The sequence below is a fragment of the Ixodes scapularis genome, unplaced genomic scaffold, assembly GCF_016920785.2.
Source record: "Ixodes scapularis isolate PalLabHiFi unplaced genomic scaffold, ASM1692078v2 PGA_scaffold10__122_contigs__length_95168666, whole genome shotgun sequence".
Taxonomy (NCBI): Eukaryota; Metazoa; Arthropoda; class Arachnida; order Ixodida; family Ixodidae; genus Ixodes; species Ixodes scapularis.
Window position 1 is genome coordinate 89637030 of NW_024609836.1, and position 19057 is coordinate 89656086.

Below are 19057 nucleotides of genomic sequence, written 5' to 3' on the forward strand. Positions count from 1 at the left end.
AAGTTCGGCGGGGTTTGAGGCGCTCCGTGGAGCGGGCGCTGCTAGAGATCTACGAGAGGGAGATGACCAGCTCGAGCCAGATCTGCGGAGCGGAATATGCCGCTCCAAATGAAACGCTTTTGGAGCGCTCGAGATCTGCGAGCGGAATTCACCATGATTCAAGTTTCAAGTGCTTCGCATTTGCGTTTTGGCTGGTACTATGCAGTTAGACTCCATGCGTTGCACTGTAGCAAATACTTTTAAACGGAACAGTTTTGTCGCTTTATTTTTTCAGGCACTGTTGTATTGTAACCAAGTTTGTCTATATTTTTTAGGGGGGGGGGGGGGGGGGGTTGGAGTCTGGAGGCTGGAATGTTTTAAAGCTTGGGGAGTGGGAAGTTCTGACCCATAAGGCCCCCCCCCCTTCCCCAGCTACACCACTGCCTTCAGGATATGTGCAGCTCCCCATCAAAGTATTTCGCTTCATCAATTTAACATATGTACTTACCTTTTCAGCCACATTGAAAAAGGATCCACGATGGAAGCAAGTCTGAGCGACCACATCCTTAGCTTCTCCGTCGACCTATACAAGCGGCTGAAACCCTCCGGCAAAGACACGCCAGGAAACGTCTTCTGCTCACCATTCAGTATTGCAGCTGCTCTGTCCATGGCCCTCGCAGGAGCTAGAGGCAACACTGCCAAGCAAATCGCTGCCATCCTGCACTCAGACGACGACAAGATCCACAACCACTTCTCGAGCTTCCTTTGCAAGCTACCCAGTTACGCCCCAGATGTGGCCCTGCACATCGCCAATCGCATGTACTCTGAGCAGACCTTCAATCCGAAAGCGGAGTACACAACCTTGTTGCAGAAGTCCTACGACAGCACCATCAAGGCTGTTGACTTTGCAGGAAACGCCGACGGAGTCCGACAGGAGGTCAATGCCTGGGTCGAGGAAGTCACCAGGTCAAAGATCAGGGACCTGCTCGCACCTGGAACTGTTGATGCATCGACATCACTTATATTGGTGAATGCCATTTACTTCAAAGGTCTGTGGAGTCTCAATTCAAGCCTAGTGCTACGAAGCCGGGAGATTTCCATACTTGACGTCACAGACCTCAAAGACAGTGGACATGATGCATCAGAAAGGGGACTTCAAGATGGGTCACTGCAGCGACCTCAAGGTCACTGCGCTCGAGATACCCTACAAAGGCAACAAGACGTCGATGGTCATTCTCCTGCCCGAAGATATGGAGGGACTCTCAGTCCTAGAGAACACTTGACCGCTCCGAAATTGTCGGCTCTGCTCGGCGGCATGTATGTGACGTCCGATGTCAACTTGCGCTTGCCGAAGTTCAAACTGGAGCAGTCCATAGGTTTGAAGGACGTACTGATGGCAATGGGAGTCAAGGATTTCTTCACGTCCCTTGCGGATCTCTCTGGCATCAGCTCTACGGGGGAATCTGTGCGCTTCGGATGTCATCCACAAGGCTTTTGTGGAAGTTAATGAGGAGGGCACGGAGGCTGCAGCTGCCACTGCCATACCCATGATGTTAATGTGTGCGAGATTTCCACAGGTGGTTAACTTTTTCGTTGACCACCATTCATGTTCTTGATCCACAGCCATGATCAGATGTTGTTCTCTTCATGGGATCCATCCGTGAACTCTGAAAAGAGCATTGCTCTTAATGGTGGCCAACCAGTCTGTGAGGTTATCTCTTAGTCATACTGTGTAACAATTCTGCAATATTCAGCTTGTGTATTTCGGTAACTTGCTAGATCTTTGTGTTGTTGATGTTAGGCTTCTTGTAAGATGTGCATTAAAATAGGGATGAGGACCAAAGCAAATAAACGGAGTTAAAGCCATGAATAGTCACCAACAAGCGTTGTGAGCTGGTGAGGAAGGCACAGCACAATATGAAGATGAACGAACATAAAACTACCTAGCAACATTCAGTTTTTATGCATTGTTTATTATTCTATAGCTTCCTTGTTGCATATTTAGCCTGTCATGCAGAAAGCCCTCACTTTTGCTGAGCTGTTTCCATAGAATTATCTGATCAAATTACTAAATGAGTGTAAACTATCTGATGAGCTAGTTAAATTAATGTCAACAACCTGATGTCTTGTGCCTATAGGGCAAATTTGCATGAATATCTGTTATGTAAAGTTCTCCGAAATTGTACAACACAGGGCGACCATTTGAAGAAATATTTGGATAAGTTTGTAAACATTTCTATAAATCCTTGGTTGTGGCAGCACGGGGCAAGTTTGCCTACAAAAAAAGCTACAAAAGCATAAATTGTACACCCTGCTTCGGCCACCTAAACTTTAATATACAGGCACTTTATTCGTTATGAGACGGCATGCTTTAACAATAATGCTATTTGGATACTCGTTGAGTACTTGTTGGGCATGCAGTAGAGCATGCAATCAAAGTAGTGCACATTGTTAATGACCCAATAGTAATAACAGAATGCAGTGCTGTGACGTGCTGCTACAAGGACCAATTTTAAATATGATCCACCAGGTTGCTCAATCTTAGGATCTCTGCTCAATGAGACCGCATTTTGCGGAATTTTTATGCGAATATATAGTCATGATGCCAAAGGTGCTTTTTTAAACTGCTATCTAGCAATATGTACCCGTGCCTTTTTTTCTTTCTTTCTTTCTTGTATTTCCGTTTATTATTTTGATGTTATTCCTATTTGCCGCAATGATATAGCACAAATGCACGAGCACAGATATTTTGAGTTGGAACGCAAATTTAGGGGCTGCTGTGTGTAGAACTAGAGACTGTTATGTTTTTTTTTTATATCTTAACGCAGGGTTCTGCTTTGACAACTGATCTATAAAAAGCCATGTCATGCAAAAAAGGTGAATAAATGCGCACTTAATGCACAGGGATGTAGCAATGTCTGTGTAATTGTATAGCCCGCAGTGGCGTCACCCAAAGTGCAGCGCTCGGGGGGGGGGGGGGGGGGGGGGGGGTTGCATCTGGGCAGTGAAAAAGTGTGTGTGTGTGGGGGGGGGGGGGGGGGGCGTTGGCCCGCCGCTCCGGGTGCCACTGACCCTAGTGACGCCACTGAATGATGACCCGTAGAGGTAATGTTTGAGATTTGTTTGGCTTGCTACTGTGATACATATATTTCTTGGTGTACAAATGTTTGCAACAAATGCGAATATGGGACATTCTCATTCCTGTATGCATTATTTTCAAATAAATAAACTGTCTTTGTTGGTTTTATTTTGCATCTGGAGAGAAGGATCTCTGATTAATCAGCGTGCAATCTTGGAAAAAAAAAGTGATATCTGATTAACGTTTGAATGGTCTTAGCAACGTAGAGATTAATGAGCCCTAACTTTCACTCACTCATTACTTTATAAACTTAATTGTCAATGATGGCACGCCTTCCTTATCAACGCGCGTTCCCTATTCTATGACTATGGTCCATCCTCCTCTTAGTTGACAGCGCGGTGGAGCTCCGCGCTGAATAAACGGTTAAAAAGGCGCGAACAACGGAGACAATGAAGAAACACGGACGGCAGGACAGGCGCTTCAATCAACTAGTTTTTTATTATCACCATCGATCGTCACCTATATATATACTAGGGATTAGGGGTGTCACGAACTTTTGTAAAACCAGATTTTTAGGTCGAACTTTCGGGGTTCGAGCCGGTTCGACGAACCTACGAACTTTTAACCAGATTCGACCGGTTCAAGGAGGTTAGAAGTACTAGGAGGGGGCACGTTGCAATATTGGTGAAGCCTAGTCATAAAAAGTTTATACGATGTTGTGCCCAGCGTGACTGCAGATCTCTCTGGCGATTGGTGCGCGTGACATGTTACGTGTGAGATGGATGGTTGATTGTAGAAGGACTCATTGCAGGCTTGCGCGCACTCCGTCCGGTAGGTTTTATCAGGTCGAAGTCTAGACTGTGGTGTATTCTAGTACCCCACAGCAAGAGGAAGTCTAGCTATGTTCACGTGATGTGCTCACGTTGGCATGGTAAGTGAGGAGAGTAAGGAGGAAAATGAGAAAGAGGCGAGGCGTCAAGGAGAGCATGGCTTGTGGAGGCTACACGGCCGACTTCATGCCCTCTCCTACCCTTCTATTATGGTGTACTAGAAGACTGGGCAGTGTAGCGAGCGGCCGGCGGAGGGGGGGCTCTTTCAGCGATGACCGGATCGGTGGCCGCGAGAGGGCGCAACGTGTAGTAGGCGTGCTGCCGGAGTGCGGAGCGCAGGCAGCGGTAGCGCTTGGCTGGCTTGGCGTTCCGCACGGGTTCGATTGTTTCGTATTGTTTGGCTAACTCTTTACGGTATTTTTTTATTTCTGCTGTTTCACATATTATTTATCGCACTAATTCGTTGCCAAATGCTTTGCCGAGACGTGCATCTTCGGGCAGGACGCCACAGTACGCATTGCGACACTGCTAGCGCGAACAAGACATTGGCACTTTCTCGGATTCACTTCGAAAGAGTATTAGTGAGGACGAACTTTTATCACCTGCATTATAGACCCGAATGAGCTTTTTCCCCAGCAATTAGAACTTTGCTGAAAGTCTATGGTTTCTCATAGAAAAACCGGCGATCGCTTGTTCGCGCTGACAATGTTGCGTTCTGAATAGCTGCGGGAAATCCATCCCCCAGGGAAACGTTGGGGAAGTTTCTTGAAAGAGACGTCCCAAACGTGTGTAATCCCCTGGATAACGTAGGATAAGCATGCTGATGGCGTGATACCTAAACAAATGTGTGCTTTTGTGACCCTATAATTTCGCTGTCACTGTAGTTGTGATCAATGAATTCCGTGGTTGAAGCTCACTACCCTAATGAATTGTTTCAATGTTTGGGAAAACAAAATGGGGCTTACAAAACGGGCTATATTGTCTACTTCCGTAGGCTGCATGGAGGTGCCACTGCCGACTCACGCAACTACCTCCACGGGCTTTCGAAGGAATTTCCAGTACTAGCCTTTATCGTATTTGCTGTTACTACGTGGGGTCTTCAAACAGGATTGTGCGAATAGTTAGAAAAATGTATCCACTCACCAGCTCTGGTAGTAACCACAGTGTATATATTCTTATTTATCCACTGAGCACCAGCTATATTGATATCTGTGGGCACCAGGGCACACAGATAAATTTTTAATTATACACTGGGCGCCAGCGCACAGATGAGATTAATGAGGTGCACCGAAGGAATATTCCGGAGGCGATGGTACTTGCTTTTCCCAAGAGTTCGGGAGAGGGTGCTCCCGAGCTCCCCCGTAGTCGGCGCCTATGGCATTTTGTACCTCTGCATTCTCCAACGTGAGGTCATGATCTTGATGAGCTTCGACATCTTCAGGATAAATGACTCAGTATCTTCCGCTGGGCCATAAGACCCTTCAATTTTCTTGCGGTAAAAAAAAAAAAAAAAAAAGAGGCCTCTTAGCACTTCCTCATTGAAGAGACGGAGTGCTGGGCCAACCCTCATCTTTTCAAAGCCGTTAGGAAAAAAAAAAATAATTTGCTCATGTGAGGCCATAACCTTTAACGTCATATTTTCACAGTCACTTCTCCAAGCCTTTCTAATGCAGTCAGCGTGCACAGGACCCTTCGGTGTGCCCAAACCAGTGTCTATAAAACCGATTTAGCAGATACTTTAATGTGCAAAAAGTCCGGAAAAAAAAAATGTAGAGGACGACTGTCATGACAGCCTGCATTACATGAAGCAGAGTCTCCCTGTCACTCCTTTTAATGTTGCGGGACGACGACTGACGCCGATTGAACTCGAGAGGGGCACGAAAAAGGGAACGGGCTTCTTTGCAGGACCGGTAGCCACTGTTGCAACCCGGCACGGGCCCCAGGAATTGAGGTTAGGGAGGGTGTTCGGGGGGGCATTGAGAATATAAGAGTCGTTGCGAATTAAAGGGGTGCTTTCGGAAAAACAAGGGGGGAGTACACCCCCGCTGAGGGGTGTAGGGAAATCACTGCCCCGACACAAAACACGTCCCGTCTCTCTTGTTCCGCCGTTTTTCTGTCATTGCACGCGTTGTCTACACCCTACTGAACGGCACCGATCACAATCCATTTCACTCAACCATTAAAAAAAAAAAAGGAACTGCAGCAAAACAAGGCGACGACGCGATCCACGCGATCACAAGCAGTACGACCTCACGGCAATCCGAGCGGGAAGGAGCACGCCTGTTACCCGCAGCGCCCCCTGGCCTCCTCGCGCGCCGTCATCGCTGCGCCGACCTCCTCCCTCCGTTGCTTCTCGGCGCGGACGACACACTGCCCAGTTCTAGTACACCATACTTCTATTCTCCATGGACCGGTTCGACTTTGTGGACAGTGTGGCCAGACCTTAATACAAGCATGTCTAGGTTTGGAGACTTTTTTTTTATGCCAAGGTTTTTTTTTAAATTTAATGAACAGTTGCAATTAAAAGAAACTAATTCTAATCACTGAAACTGTTAATAACTTAATTTTTTTCTACTGTAATAATTGAAAAACCAATCAGTGCTGCCCTATTCATACCCTTGCCATCACCATCCAATCCGAAGCCAACTGGCCAGCCTGTCGCGCATGCGCATAGCAGTCGAACCTGAGTCGAGCTTCTTGTGAATAGTTCGACTGCTATGCGCATGCGCGACAGGCTAGCCAGTTGGCTTCGGATTAAATGGTGATGGCCAGGGGATGAATAGGGCAACACTGATTGGTTATTTCAATTAATATAGTAAAAAAATTAAGTTATTAACTTCTTCAGCGATTAAAATTAGTTTCTTTTAATTGCAACGGCTCATAAAATTAAAATAACCCTTTGCATAATTTTTTTTTTTTCCAAACCTAGACATGCTTGTATCAGGGTCTGGTCACACTGTCCACAAAGTCGGACCGGTCGATTCTGGTTAAAAGGTCGAAGGTTCGTCGAACCCCGAAAGCTCGACCTAAAAATCCAGTTCGCCAAAAGTTCGCGACATACCTAATACAGACGCAATGCCCAAACTGCATCGCACTGATTCGCTCCAATCAAAGGAAACCATCCGGAAACACTATTTCACTCGGAAGCAGATACACAGACGGGGCGCTGACGCAACCAACCTTTTGGCGAATATGTGCTGCCACCTAGACACGCTACTGGGTTCGAGACTAAGTGGCCAGAAAACAACGTGCGCGCAAGGCCTCTCCTACCCGTTCGACACCCAAAACGTCGGCCACATCCTGTTCGCCCATTGAGCCGCTGTGACCGAGATGCGGCTCCCCCAAACTCGCGTTTGTCCCCGTCGTGGGTTATTTTCTGCCCCAAAGTCGATACGAAGAAACCGTCTTCCCTCTCTGCTCGGCCAGAAGAGAGAGAGAGAAGGTACTAGAACCATTTACTCTCGAACCGATGTTTCCACAAAAGGTACATTGCTTTCTTCCTTTCTTTTTTATGTAGAATCCCTCTATAATCTCTCTTTCCGTTTTGTCTTTTGCCTTTCTTGAAAACTTTTTGGAAGTCAGGTCAGGTTCACACGTGCATCGCCTACATTGGTCAGCGAGATGGCCCCCCGCGTTGTTGCGCACACACAGATTGTGCTCTCGTGCTCTATCATTAGAGCAGCGCCGTCCGCCCAATGTAGGCACTGCCACAACTGAACGGAATCTCGTACACCACGTTGGTGACACACGCACAGTGGCGTACCAACTTGTTTTTGAGTGGGGGGCAAACCAGACACCCCCCCCCCCCCTCCCCCCTGGGCCGGGGGGGGGGGGGGGGGAGGGCGGTGCCCTTGGTATCCCTTGTGCCCCGCCGGCTAGTGTTTGCCCTGCCAAGTGGCGGCTGCTTCAGGGAGGGCAAAACACATGCCTTGCCGCCCCCCCCCCCCTCCCACACACACACCCTGAGAACTGGGGGGGGGGGGGGCAAGGTGCACCCCCAGTTTCAGAGTTTCAAGGAACGAGTCTTCCATTGGCCGCTGCACGTCAGTTTCAACGACTGCCACTGCGTGTCCGCGCCGCCAGCGCGCCAATGACACGAAGTGTCCAAGGTCAGAGCGGCGAGGAGAGCGCGCGCTCGGCCGTCGACGCAAATACGCCGCAGACGAAAGAAGGGAGCGGAAGAACGACATTGATGCTTTAGCATTTACAACTCATGAGAAATGCTTAGGTGTACCTCGAGCCTTTTTCTTACCCCGAGCATAAAAGATAAAGGGGCCAGAATGACCCATCTCTTGTCATTCTCGCCATAGCTCACTCCCGAATCTTCTAAGTTGAATTTTTGAGATACCGAGTGAGTAGATAAGGAGTCGAGCGCGGTCTTGTCGATTCATTCAATCTCACTCTATACACGTTTGCAAGTCCGGCTTCAGGGCGCTGCCATCTTGCCTGTCTGGGGTGCGCTTGGACCAGTCATAATCCGATTACGAAGCCTTGCTAAGGCGTCGTAATCGGATTATGGCCGCTCCCGAGAGCGCACCCCACTGAGGAAGATGGCGGCGCCCTGAGACCGGACTTGCAAACGTGTACAGACTATTCCATTTAGCGCTCTCTGGGCGGCACCATTTTGTTCGACCTCACCGCCCTCTCCACACATCCGGGAAGTTCAGCGGGTTCGGCGGGGTAAAACGACAGCGAGGGCACGCGCCCGACTCCGCTAGCAGACGAAAAAAAAGGGAAATTGCCATTCTTCATCTTTGGGCTGTTTCGGCGGGCTCTACCGAACATCGAACTCTCGCTCGTGGCTGCCGTTGTGAAGTGGTTCGCGTTCTTAGAATAGTTGTGGCTACTCCAAAATCAGCCTATAGCTCTCTGTTCTATTTTGCTAAATGATCAACTAGCATATCTTTTTTTCGTTACTTAAATAGCAGTTGAGTCAGCCGGCAGTACTACCCTCAACTACTGCTTGTATCGCGGCTGGAGAGCACGTTTTATTTATTATTTCAGACTTCCACTCATGGTCGCTAAAGGCCTACACCAGTACGAACTTTTGTATAGCAAAAAAGGTACAGCAACCGGATTTACTTTTCGCCAAAGAGACCGGCCAATCTGACACAGTTTTCCCCTATTTTTTTTTTTTTTATTTGCGCGCAGGTAACAGCGCAATCGGATCCTGTGAGTCTTTTTATCTAGCATAATATTACACGGCAACTGGCATACCAAAATCTGCGCATCTGCGCTTGAAAGTTCCAAAATGACGCGATTTTAAACAGTTTGCACGCCAGCCGGACGCTAGCTACAGCCACTCGGCGGAGCGGACGACATACGGGATGAGAGGGGGAGTGCATTTTTTTTTCTCTTTTACCCTCTCTGCTATGACCCTAATTGAACCGTCTATAGACCTTTTCTGTGTACTCTCGTCTCCAGCCACCTAATAGGCGTATCCGGTATGGGCGACGAAAAAATAATCCAACGTTTCAACCTGCAAATAGTAAAAGAATAAAGGGGAGGCAAACAGAGAAAGTGTGACGGTTACACTTATATGCCAAATGCCTTCTATTGGCGTGGCAAAGGCAAAACAATGTTTTCGCCCATACTGGAAGTGACGTCAATTCAAGATGGCGGCGCACTTGCAGAAAAGGTCTATAGCCAGCTGTCACGCCGACGCATCGTCGCTCGCTGCTGCTTTCTCGACGCTCGTTCCTTCTTTTGTTTCTGGCACAAGTGCGCTGATTAAACCTTAATGTCCAGTTCATTATGGATCGTCTCTTCACCTTCATCCTTGACAGTATAATGGAATCTCTCAATATCATCTCACGAACTCTGTCATTTATTTATTTATTATTCGATACTATTATTCCAAACATTAAATATCATAGGAGTAGCACAATATTGAAACACTATATACAAGAGAAACTTGCAATGTAAGTGTAGTCCCCTGCCGAGACAATACGCTAAAAAAAAAGAAAGCTCAGCTACAGTGGACAGCAGTGTGTCGGCAACAGTTCACATAAAAAGCAGCACAACAATAACAATACATGGAAAAGGCTGTCCTGTCAAAGGTAACAAATTTGACGCAAAGGTAGCCTTGACAGTGAAACGCCTATTATAAAAATGAACATATTTATCCAGCTCAAAAGAGTTGCTCGAGAAACGTGGAAGCACTGGCACATTCAACTATATTTCTCGGCAGTTCCAATCGGACACAGTGCGGGGAAAATGAGTATTTAAAAGCATCTACTCGGGAGTGACATTTGATAATTGTTTTTAAGTGAGTGAGTGGAGTGTTTGTCCTTTTGGGAAAAAATATATTTAACTTGTGGCATGCTTATGATGCCATAGGGGTGTGCGGCGGCGGTTTCCTATTGCCGGTACTGCCTGCAGTCCTGCAGTTGAATTGCAAATTTTAAGTTTTTAGCGGGGTCTGCTTCGTAGAAACTAGCATTTTCATATTTTTATGCAGAGATCTGGTTTTAAATACTTCCGATGTACGTATGAGATTTGTTTGGTTGCTGTTGTGATACACTTTGTGTATGTGTGTATACAGATGTTTGCAATTAAAAAAATGTTAACATGGAATTACCTGAGCCATGTACAGTATGCATTATTTCCAGATAAATAAAATCAGCATTTGTTGTTATACAGGGTGTTTTTTTTTTAATTTTACATATATTTTTTAACATTGTGAAGGAATGAATGCGGTCCGTGCAGGTGAGTCAGGCACGCAGCCAGGTGGGAGAAGGGGAATGGGGGCGAGCCCCCCCCCCCCCCCCCCCCCCCCCTTCGCCCTTGACTTTCCATTTTGCTGGGGCATCCTCTCCCATCTCCCCATAATACAGCACTTTGTCATGGGCGTCCCCCCCCCCCCCCCCCCCCCGAATCAAAATCCTGGCTACGTACCTGAGGTGAGTTATATGGCCAGGTGTACCTAATACAAAGGGATAATCGTCAGGATAAGAAAGATAATTAACTAAAATTTGTTAACCTTTTTAATTACTGATGATTAAACGATCTGGTTCCAACCAGACACCAATTGCTAAGTTTAATCGAAAACCACAAAATAAGTGATTTTATAAAGGTTTGGGGGGGGGGGGGGGGGGGGGGGGGGGCGCGGGGAAAGAACTGTGGCCCGCTAAAAAGTTGCCGCTCGGGCAATAGGCGCAGTTTTTCCGTCTCATTCGCTTTTCCGCACGCCAGCATTGTGCTTTGAAGGGATGAGAAGCAAAATGAAATATTTTGATTCTCAAGACAAGCAGCTCTTAGACATTTCACGTTAAACAGTAGCAATTTCAAATTGTCCTATGACATTGTATCCTCGTCAAAAATACAAATTTACGGCGCCGCGCGATGCGCTTAAAATTCCCGCCACCTCGGGCTTTGGTGCAAGTTGCTCCTTCAAAAATATGGACATACATACATGCAATGATCTATATCAGTTGTGAGCCAACTTACATCTTAGTAAGTGCAGTACGTAAAAGTTTTAAATTTGCCATTTTGGTACTTTCCTGACGCACCATAAAATTATCCTTTATCGCCATTTGATATCCATCGCACTAGGTAATGCTAGGGACAACGTAGGGACAAACCGAACACATCTCCCTACCTTCAACTACCTCCCACTAGGGACACTGGCATAACGCTGGGGACTGCTGGGGACAGGCTGCAGTACACGTACTGCCGTGCCGGCGAAGGCTGCGATGTGTACGAGCAGTTCGGAAGTGCAATATCCTGTCATTAAGCACTAATTTACATACTCTGAGTTGATCAGCGGTCTCTCTTAACGGTGAATATTCGTGTTTGTAGAACTCTGAACAACTTGTGAAGAGTGAACAGCCCCGGTAAATCGAGACAACGATTTGTTTACACAAACGGCTGGGGTGACGACGACGCCCACCTTGGGAAGAACGTTTAGTAATCGCCGCTAAAGCTTTCAGGTGTGTACATGGAGATTTTGCTCGATCGGTTCTACAAAACAGGCTCTTTTGGAGGCGATAGTATGATGCCAAGCAGCGAGCGACCTATCGCATACGTTGGAATTTGATAGTCGAGATGACAAACAGAAAACGATCCTATACAACGTGACACAAGGGACCCTTTCTCCTTTTTTTTTTTCTTCGGTTTTTACGGTTTGAAGATCGCACACTGTAGGTGTGTTGCCTGTGCACTGTGTGGCCTATCGTCATTACGATAGTGTTGGGTAAAGTACGGCGTGGGCGAAATTAATTGAACGCACTTTAAAGCGACCGCACAAATCGGTTTCCTAACTTGTCGCGCTGGGACTTACCACAGAGGTGCCTGAAGTTGGTGGAAGTTTTCGATAAAATTGTGGAAAGCTATGCTCACCTGAGTAAATCAAGAACAATCAAACACTAAAAAAATATTGTGTGTTACAGTGGCGCTTATTTGTGCTAAATAAAGTGAAGAATAGGTAAGCCAATTCTATTTTCTTTCCATTTCACGTATTTTTCAATCGTAGTGAACGCCACAATAGCCCACAATGATTATTTGGTGATTTTGAGATAAATGGCTTAGAGATATTTTTTCGACGGACAGAATACGACATGGTGTTCCTCAAGGCTCCATTTTAGGCCCTCTATTATTCCTCGTGTACATTAATGACATTACGGCAATACCAGGTTCCTCAGAACTAATAATGTATGCAGACGACACAAATATATTCTTTGCTGGTGCGACGAAAAATTGCGTCGAGAAGTTGGCTAATGAATATCTCTCGAAATTATCAATATGGTTGCAAATAAATCGTCTACAATTAAATACAAAAAAAACTAAGTATATCATTTTTAAACAAGCAAATAAGCAAGACTATAGTTCCATTAACGTAATATACGAGGGCACAACATTGGAGCAGGTAGCAGAACAAAACATTTTGGGCGTCTGGTTTGCAGGATCCATCATGGAATTGCCATGTAAACAAACTGAAGGCTGATTTATCCCGGGTAACAGGATGCATTTATAGAATACAAAATTTGATACCGACCTGGTTAAAACACACATTGTATTATTCCTTATTCTACTCCAAAATTTGTTATGGTATTTTGGTCTGGGGAACGACGACGGCGGCGAATTATAATAAAATTATCCTTTTACAAAAAAAAAAAAAAATCTTACGAATGTGTGAAAATTATAAAGGGGATGCCAGAAATTTAAGAACACAACCACTCTTCATCAAATATAATATTCTTAAGGCAGATCAAATATATTACTTCAAACTTTTACTATGGATACATAAAAATAGACTTTACACCACACCAGCGAACAGCCTTAGTGCATATCCAATTAGAAATCCGAAGCGAAGGATGCCGGCCATAAGAACCAACTATGGTCAACAAACTTTCATTTTTCAAACAACTAAAACACTAAATAGAACGGACTTCGACATTAACTTTAACAACACGTTACCTGGTTTTAAAAGGGATTGTAGAAGTTTCCTGGTTGGCAGTGAAATCGCATTCTCATTTGGATAGTGTATTTCACCAAGAATACAATCACTAGGTATAGCTATAATTTCAAAGATTTGTTTTCATTGTATTCCTTCATGTGAACTTGCTTGTGATGCTGATATGCCGGAGGATTGCATTCTAGTTTGTTTTTTGTTACTGTTTCTTGTTACTGTTTTTGGTTTCTTACGACCAACACTCGTTTATAGAGTTTTTTTTTTGGCAAATGAATATAGTGTCTATTCTTCTTGTTTCTTTGACTTGTTTCTCTTGTTTTATTTTAACTGTATAATGTTTTGTAGAATTTGTTATTATGTAACTACTTTGAGCTGCTGGACTTTAGGGGGCAGAGGCTTTGTCAGGCACCACGCCTTTATCTCTGCCCCCTACGCGGAAAACCCGCGAAACAAGTAAAGAAAAAAAAAACAGTTTTTATTTTCTTTCTTTTGACTCCGGAGGTTTCATGCATTCATACCCTCAATGAATGCACCAGCTTCGAGCACTTCTGTAGTAAATCCCAGCGCGATAGGTTAGGAAGCCGATTTATGCAGTAAAGTACAAAGCAAATGAAATTATGTACTTCAAGTAAAGTAGTAAGCATCGGGGGCAATGTGTTTGAAGTGAAGTACAGGGACTTCCCGAGAAAAGAGAATTGTGTTTTTAGGCCCAGGTAAATAAACTAGGCATTTGCAGAATGCTTGAATTCCGTGAGAAAGCGACGCTAGCGGATGGGATAGAACGCGAAAGTTTGAGTACATGACCTTACCTGGATCAAAATTAATCGAGAAAATTAACTTTATCTATGAGCCGACGTCCATCCAAGCCTAATTTTGTCAAAACAAAAAAATGACATTGTGGGTGCCTGTAGCCTCTATTTTTAGTGAAAGAAACATAAAAAAAAAATAAAACAATATTATTTTTTTTTGCTGACAGGTGTTTTTTTACTGATATAATGCCCACGAGTGTCTACAATATAATTTTTTGTTTTGACGATCTGCTCATAGAGAGATATTGTTTTTCTCAATCATCTTTTAATCCAGGCAACGTCATCTTCTCAAACTTTCGCGTTGTATCCCAACCGCTAGTTTCACATTCTCACAGAGTTTGAGATTTCTGTGATGCATAGTTTATTTATCTGGGCCGAAAAACACGGTTTGTTTTTCTCGGGAACTCCCTGCACCATAAATGCAATGCACTGTCAAAGTAAAGTACAAGTGCTTCTTAAAGGGGCCCTCCGGAGCTTTCTGCGATCGTCTGTTTCTGTTGTTATATTGCGTAGTAGGCGCAAGTTAATATGTATACAAAGTTTTAGATTACAAAACCGTTTATTAAGCAGATGGCAGTAGAAATATCTCGGGACTATTTTCTCTTGGAAGACAATCCCCCATTCCCTGCCCATCGCTAAAGTTTGACCAATGGAAATTCTTCATCTCGCGGTGAATGCGAACGTTATTATTGCAACACTTTTTAAGCTCGTTGTAAATTAGAGTTTGAGAAAAACGTAGACTGATAGTGGTGCAGGAAACATAGTCCGCAATTATCGCTCCAAAACCAGCGAACTATGTTTTCTCCCCGCAAGCTTGTTGCTAGGGGGTGATGCGTCGGCGCGTCGGCTCGTCTGCTTCCCGGGGCGTCTGCAGGCGTGCGTTTGCGGGACACGTGTTCTTTCTTTTCGTGGATCCCGGCTCCTAAGCCAGCTTTGCGATCCTTCCACGTCAACGAGTCAAACTTTTCCTTGTCATCTGTGGAATGCGAATGCGTATTGCAGTAGCAGCGCGACGACTGTCGAGCACAAAGTCCGGGCCCCTTTACGACGGTCCGCGCGTGTTCGAGAGATTCCTCCGCGGGTCGGCGGTCGGCGGCGTTGGTGACCCGCAGTGACGCCGGTATCCTTCGCTTGCTATTGGCTGACGCGTAAAGAGATGCCCCTCCCGTTTTCCGCGGTCATCTCAGAAAGGGGGGCGTGCCGGGGACTTTGATAGCAATTTTAACAGGGAAATCCGCCGCGCATGACCGTAATTTTATGATTTTTAGGATCTTTAGGGCCTGTAGATTGAGTTACCGCCATAAATAGACCATCGCAGAACGCTCCGGAGGGCCCCTTTAACACAATCTTTCATCTCGCCATTTCATTCCCCTATACAAGGTTTTCTTTTTTAACTGGTGTGCATTTCTCCATGGTTAATCGGTAGTGATTCAGTTATTTTTATAAATGGTGGCAAATATTGGATAAAGTCAAGTGGCCATAGAGTCATTGTTTTACCCTCGCTGAAGAACTATACACAATCACCTTATAAGGTATTTATTTGTATAGGTGTTGCAGCCGCCATTACTTCACTCAAAGAGATGACCGGATGATGTCTCGAAAGAGAATAGCGCATTTTCACATGACGATAAGCCAATCTTTTTTCTTCAAATTTGGGGAATGCATTTTGAAGAGTTGTACCTCCATCGCTAAGTGCCTGAGAAAAAGATGCTTTCAGTAAAGTACAAGTACAGGGAATATACTACTTTCCAAACTGCATTACGAGCATGTCCGCATGCTTCCCCTTCACTCGATTGATTGCTGGATTACGAATTCAATCGATAGACGGCGTATGCAACATTTCTTTTTATCACTTCTAAGTAATTATAGAATATGATTCAAGTTTCAAGTGCTTCGCATTCGAGTTCCGGCTGGTACTATACACAGTTAGACTCCATATGTTGCACTGCATGTGGTACATTCTTTTAAACGGAAGAGTTTTGTCGATGGAGTCTGGAGGCTGGGATGTTTAAAGCTTGGGGAATGGGGAAGTTCTGACCCATAAGGCTCCCCCTTCCTGTCTACACCAATGCTTTCAGGATATGTGCAGCTCCCCATCAAAGTATATGCAATTCCTCTTCCAGACACATTGAAAAAGTATCTAAGATGGAGGCAAGTCTGAGCAATCACATCCTCAACTTCTCCATCGACCTATACAAGCGACTGAAACCCTCCGGCAAAGACACGGCAGGAAACGTCTTCTTCTCACCATTCAGTATTGCAGCTGCTCTGTCCATGGCCCTCGCAGGAGCTAGAGGCAACACTGCCATGCAAATCGCTGCCATCCTGCACTCAAACGACGACAAGATCCACAACCACTTCTCGAGCTTTCTTTGCAAGCTACCCAGTTACGCCCCAGATGTGGCCCTGCACATCGCCAATCGCATGTACTCTGAGCAGACCTTCCAACCGAAAGCGGAGTACACAACCCTGTTGCAGAAGTCTTACGACAGCACCATCAAGGCTGTTGACTTTGCAGGAAACGCAGACAGAGTCCGACAGGAGGTCAATGCCTGGGTCGAGGAAGTCACCAGGTCAAAGATCAGGGACCTGCTCGCTCCCGGAACTGTTGATGCATCGACATCACTTATATTGGTGAATGCCATTTACTTCAAAGGTCTGTGGGATTCTCAATTCAAGCCTAGTGCTACGCAGCCGAAAGATTTCCATTTGACGCCACATACCTCAAAGACAGTGGACATGATGCATCAGAAAGGGGACTTCAAAATGGGTCACTGCAGCGACCTCAAAGTCACTGCGCTTGAGATTCCCTACAAAGGCAACAAGATGTCAATGATCATCCTCCTGCCCGAAGACGTGGAGGGACTCTCAGTCCTGGAGGAACACTTGACCGCTCTGAAATTGTCGGCTCTGCTCGGCGGCATGATTGTGACGCCCGATGTCAACTTGCGCTTGCCGAAGTTCAAACTGGAACAGTCCATAGGTCTGAAGGACGTACTGATGGCGATGGGAGTCAAGGATTTCTTCACGTCCCTTGCGGATCTCTCTGGCATCAGCTCTACGGGGGATCTGTACGCTTCGGATGTCATCCACAAGGCTTTTGTGGAAGTTAATGAGGAGGGCACGGAGGCTGCAGCTGCCACCGCCGTACCCATGATGTTTGGTTGTGCGCTATTTCCAGAGGTGGTTAACTTTTTCGTTGACCACCCATTCATGTTCTTGATCCACAGCCATGATCCAGATGTTGTTCTCTTCATGGGATCCATCCGTGAACTCTAAAAAGCGTTGCTCTTAAAGGTGGCCAACCAGTCTGTGAGGTTATCTCTTAGTCACTACTGTGTAACAATTCTGCAATATTCAGCTTATGTATTTCGGTAACTTGCTAGATCTTTGTGTTGTTGATGTTAGGCTTCATGTAAGATGTGCATTAAAGTAGGGATGAGGACCAAAGCAAATAAACGGAGTTAAAGCCACGAAACAGTCACCAACAAGCATTGTGAGCTGGTGAAGAAGGCACAGTACAATATGAAGATGAACGAACTTAAAAGTACTTAGCAATGTTTCAGTTTTTATACATCGTTTATTCTTCTTGCTTCCTTGCTGCAAATTTTACTTGTCATGCAGAAAGCCCTCACTTTTGCTGAGCTGTTTCTATATAATTATGTGCTCAAATAACTAGATAAGTGAGCTAGCTGATGAGCTAGTTAAATTAATGTGAACAAACTGATGTCTTGTGTTCATGTGTATTCAATTTGCATGAATATGTGTGTTATCCAGTTCAGTGAAATTGTCGGGCAGTGCGACCATCTGAAGAAATATTTAAATAAATTTGTGGAAATTTATATACATCCTTGGTTGTGGCAGCACGGGGCAAGTTTGCCTACAAAAAGCTACACAAACATGCACTGTACACCCTGCTTTGAGCCACCTAAACTTTCATATGCAGGGACTTTTTATGTTGATATTTGCATGCTCACGGAGTATTTGTTGGGCCTGCAGTAGAGCATGTAATCAAAGTAGTGTGCATTGTTAATCACCAAATAGTGGTAACAGAATGCCGTACTGTGATGTCCTGCTACCAGGACCAATTTTAAATATGATCCCCTGATTGCTGAATCTAGGGATATCTGCTCAATGAGACCGCATTTTGCAGAATTTTTACGCGAATATAAAGTCATGACACCAAAGGTGCTATTTTAAGCTGCTAACTAGCAATATGTGCCAGTGTTCTTTTTCTTCTTGTATTTCCGTTGAACATTTAGATGTTATTCCTATTTGCAGCAATTATATTGCACAAATGCACCTGCACAGATCTTTTGAGCTGAAACACAAATATAGCTAGGGAGCTGCTATGTGTAGAACTAGAAACTGTTATTTTTGTTTTGTTTTGTTTTAATATTTCGGTGCATGGTTCTGTTTTGATAACAGCTGATCCATAAAAAAAAGCATGCCGGAAAAAGGTAAATAAATGCTCACTTAATGCACAGGAATGCGCAATATCCGTGCAATTGTATGGCCCGCAGTGGCGTCACAAAAGGGGGGGGGGGGGGGGGGGGGGGCTGGGGCTGGCTGCAGGCAGACCGTCCTGGGTGCAGCTGGGCAGTGAAAGGGATGTGTGTTGTCGCGGCAGCCCGCCGCTCCGGGTGCCGCTGACCCTAGTGACGCCACTGATGGCCCGACCATCAGTGGCGGGGTTCAAGATTTGTGTGGCTTGCTACTGTGATACATGTATTTCTTTGTGTACAAATGTCTGCAACAAATGCGAATGTCGGACAGCCTCACTCCTGTATGATTTATTTTTAAATAAACAAACTGTCTTTGTTAGTTCCATTGTGCATCTGGAGAGAATGATCTCTGATGGATGAGCATGTGGTCTTGGAAAGAAAAAAAAAAGAAAAAAACAAACATAGAGTGGTATCTGATTAACGTTTGAATGGTCTTAGCAGTG

General features: G+C 45.3%; 1 protein-coding gene and 1 pseudogene across 1 annotated transcript; both read left to right on the forward strand.

Annotated features, from left to right (window-relative positions):
* The first annotated feature begins 452 nt into the window (after positions 1–452).
* Positions 453–2886, forward strand: LOC115316748 (annotated as a pseudogene).
* An 8638-nt stretch (positions 2887–11524) lies between these two features.
* Positions 11525–18645, forward strand: LOC8030296 (leukocyte elastase inhibitor). The gene is made up of 2 exons (XM_029976198.4): positions 11525–11819; positions 16233–18645. The coding sequence occupies exon 2, from the start codon at positions 16255–16257 to the stop codon at positions 17386–17388; it is 1134 nt and encodes a 377-aa protein (XP_029832058.2). The 5' UTR covers positions 11525–11819; positions 16233–16254; the 3' UTR covers positions 17389–18645.
* The last annotated feature ends 412 nt before the right edge of the window (positions 18646–19057 follow it).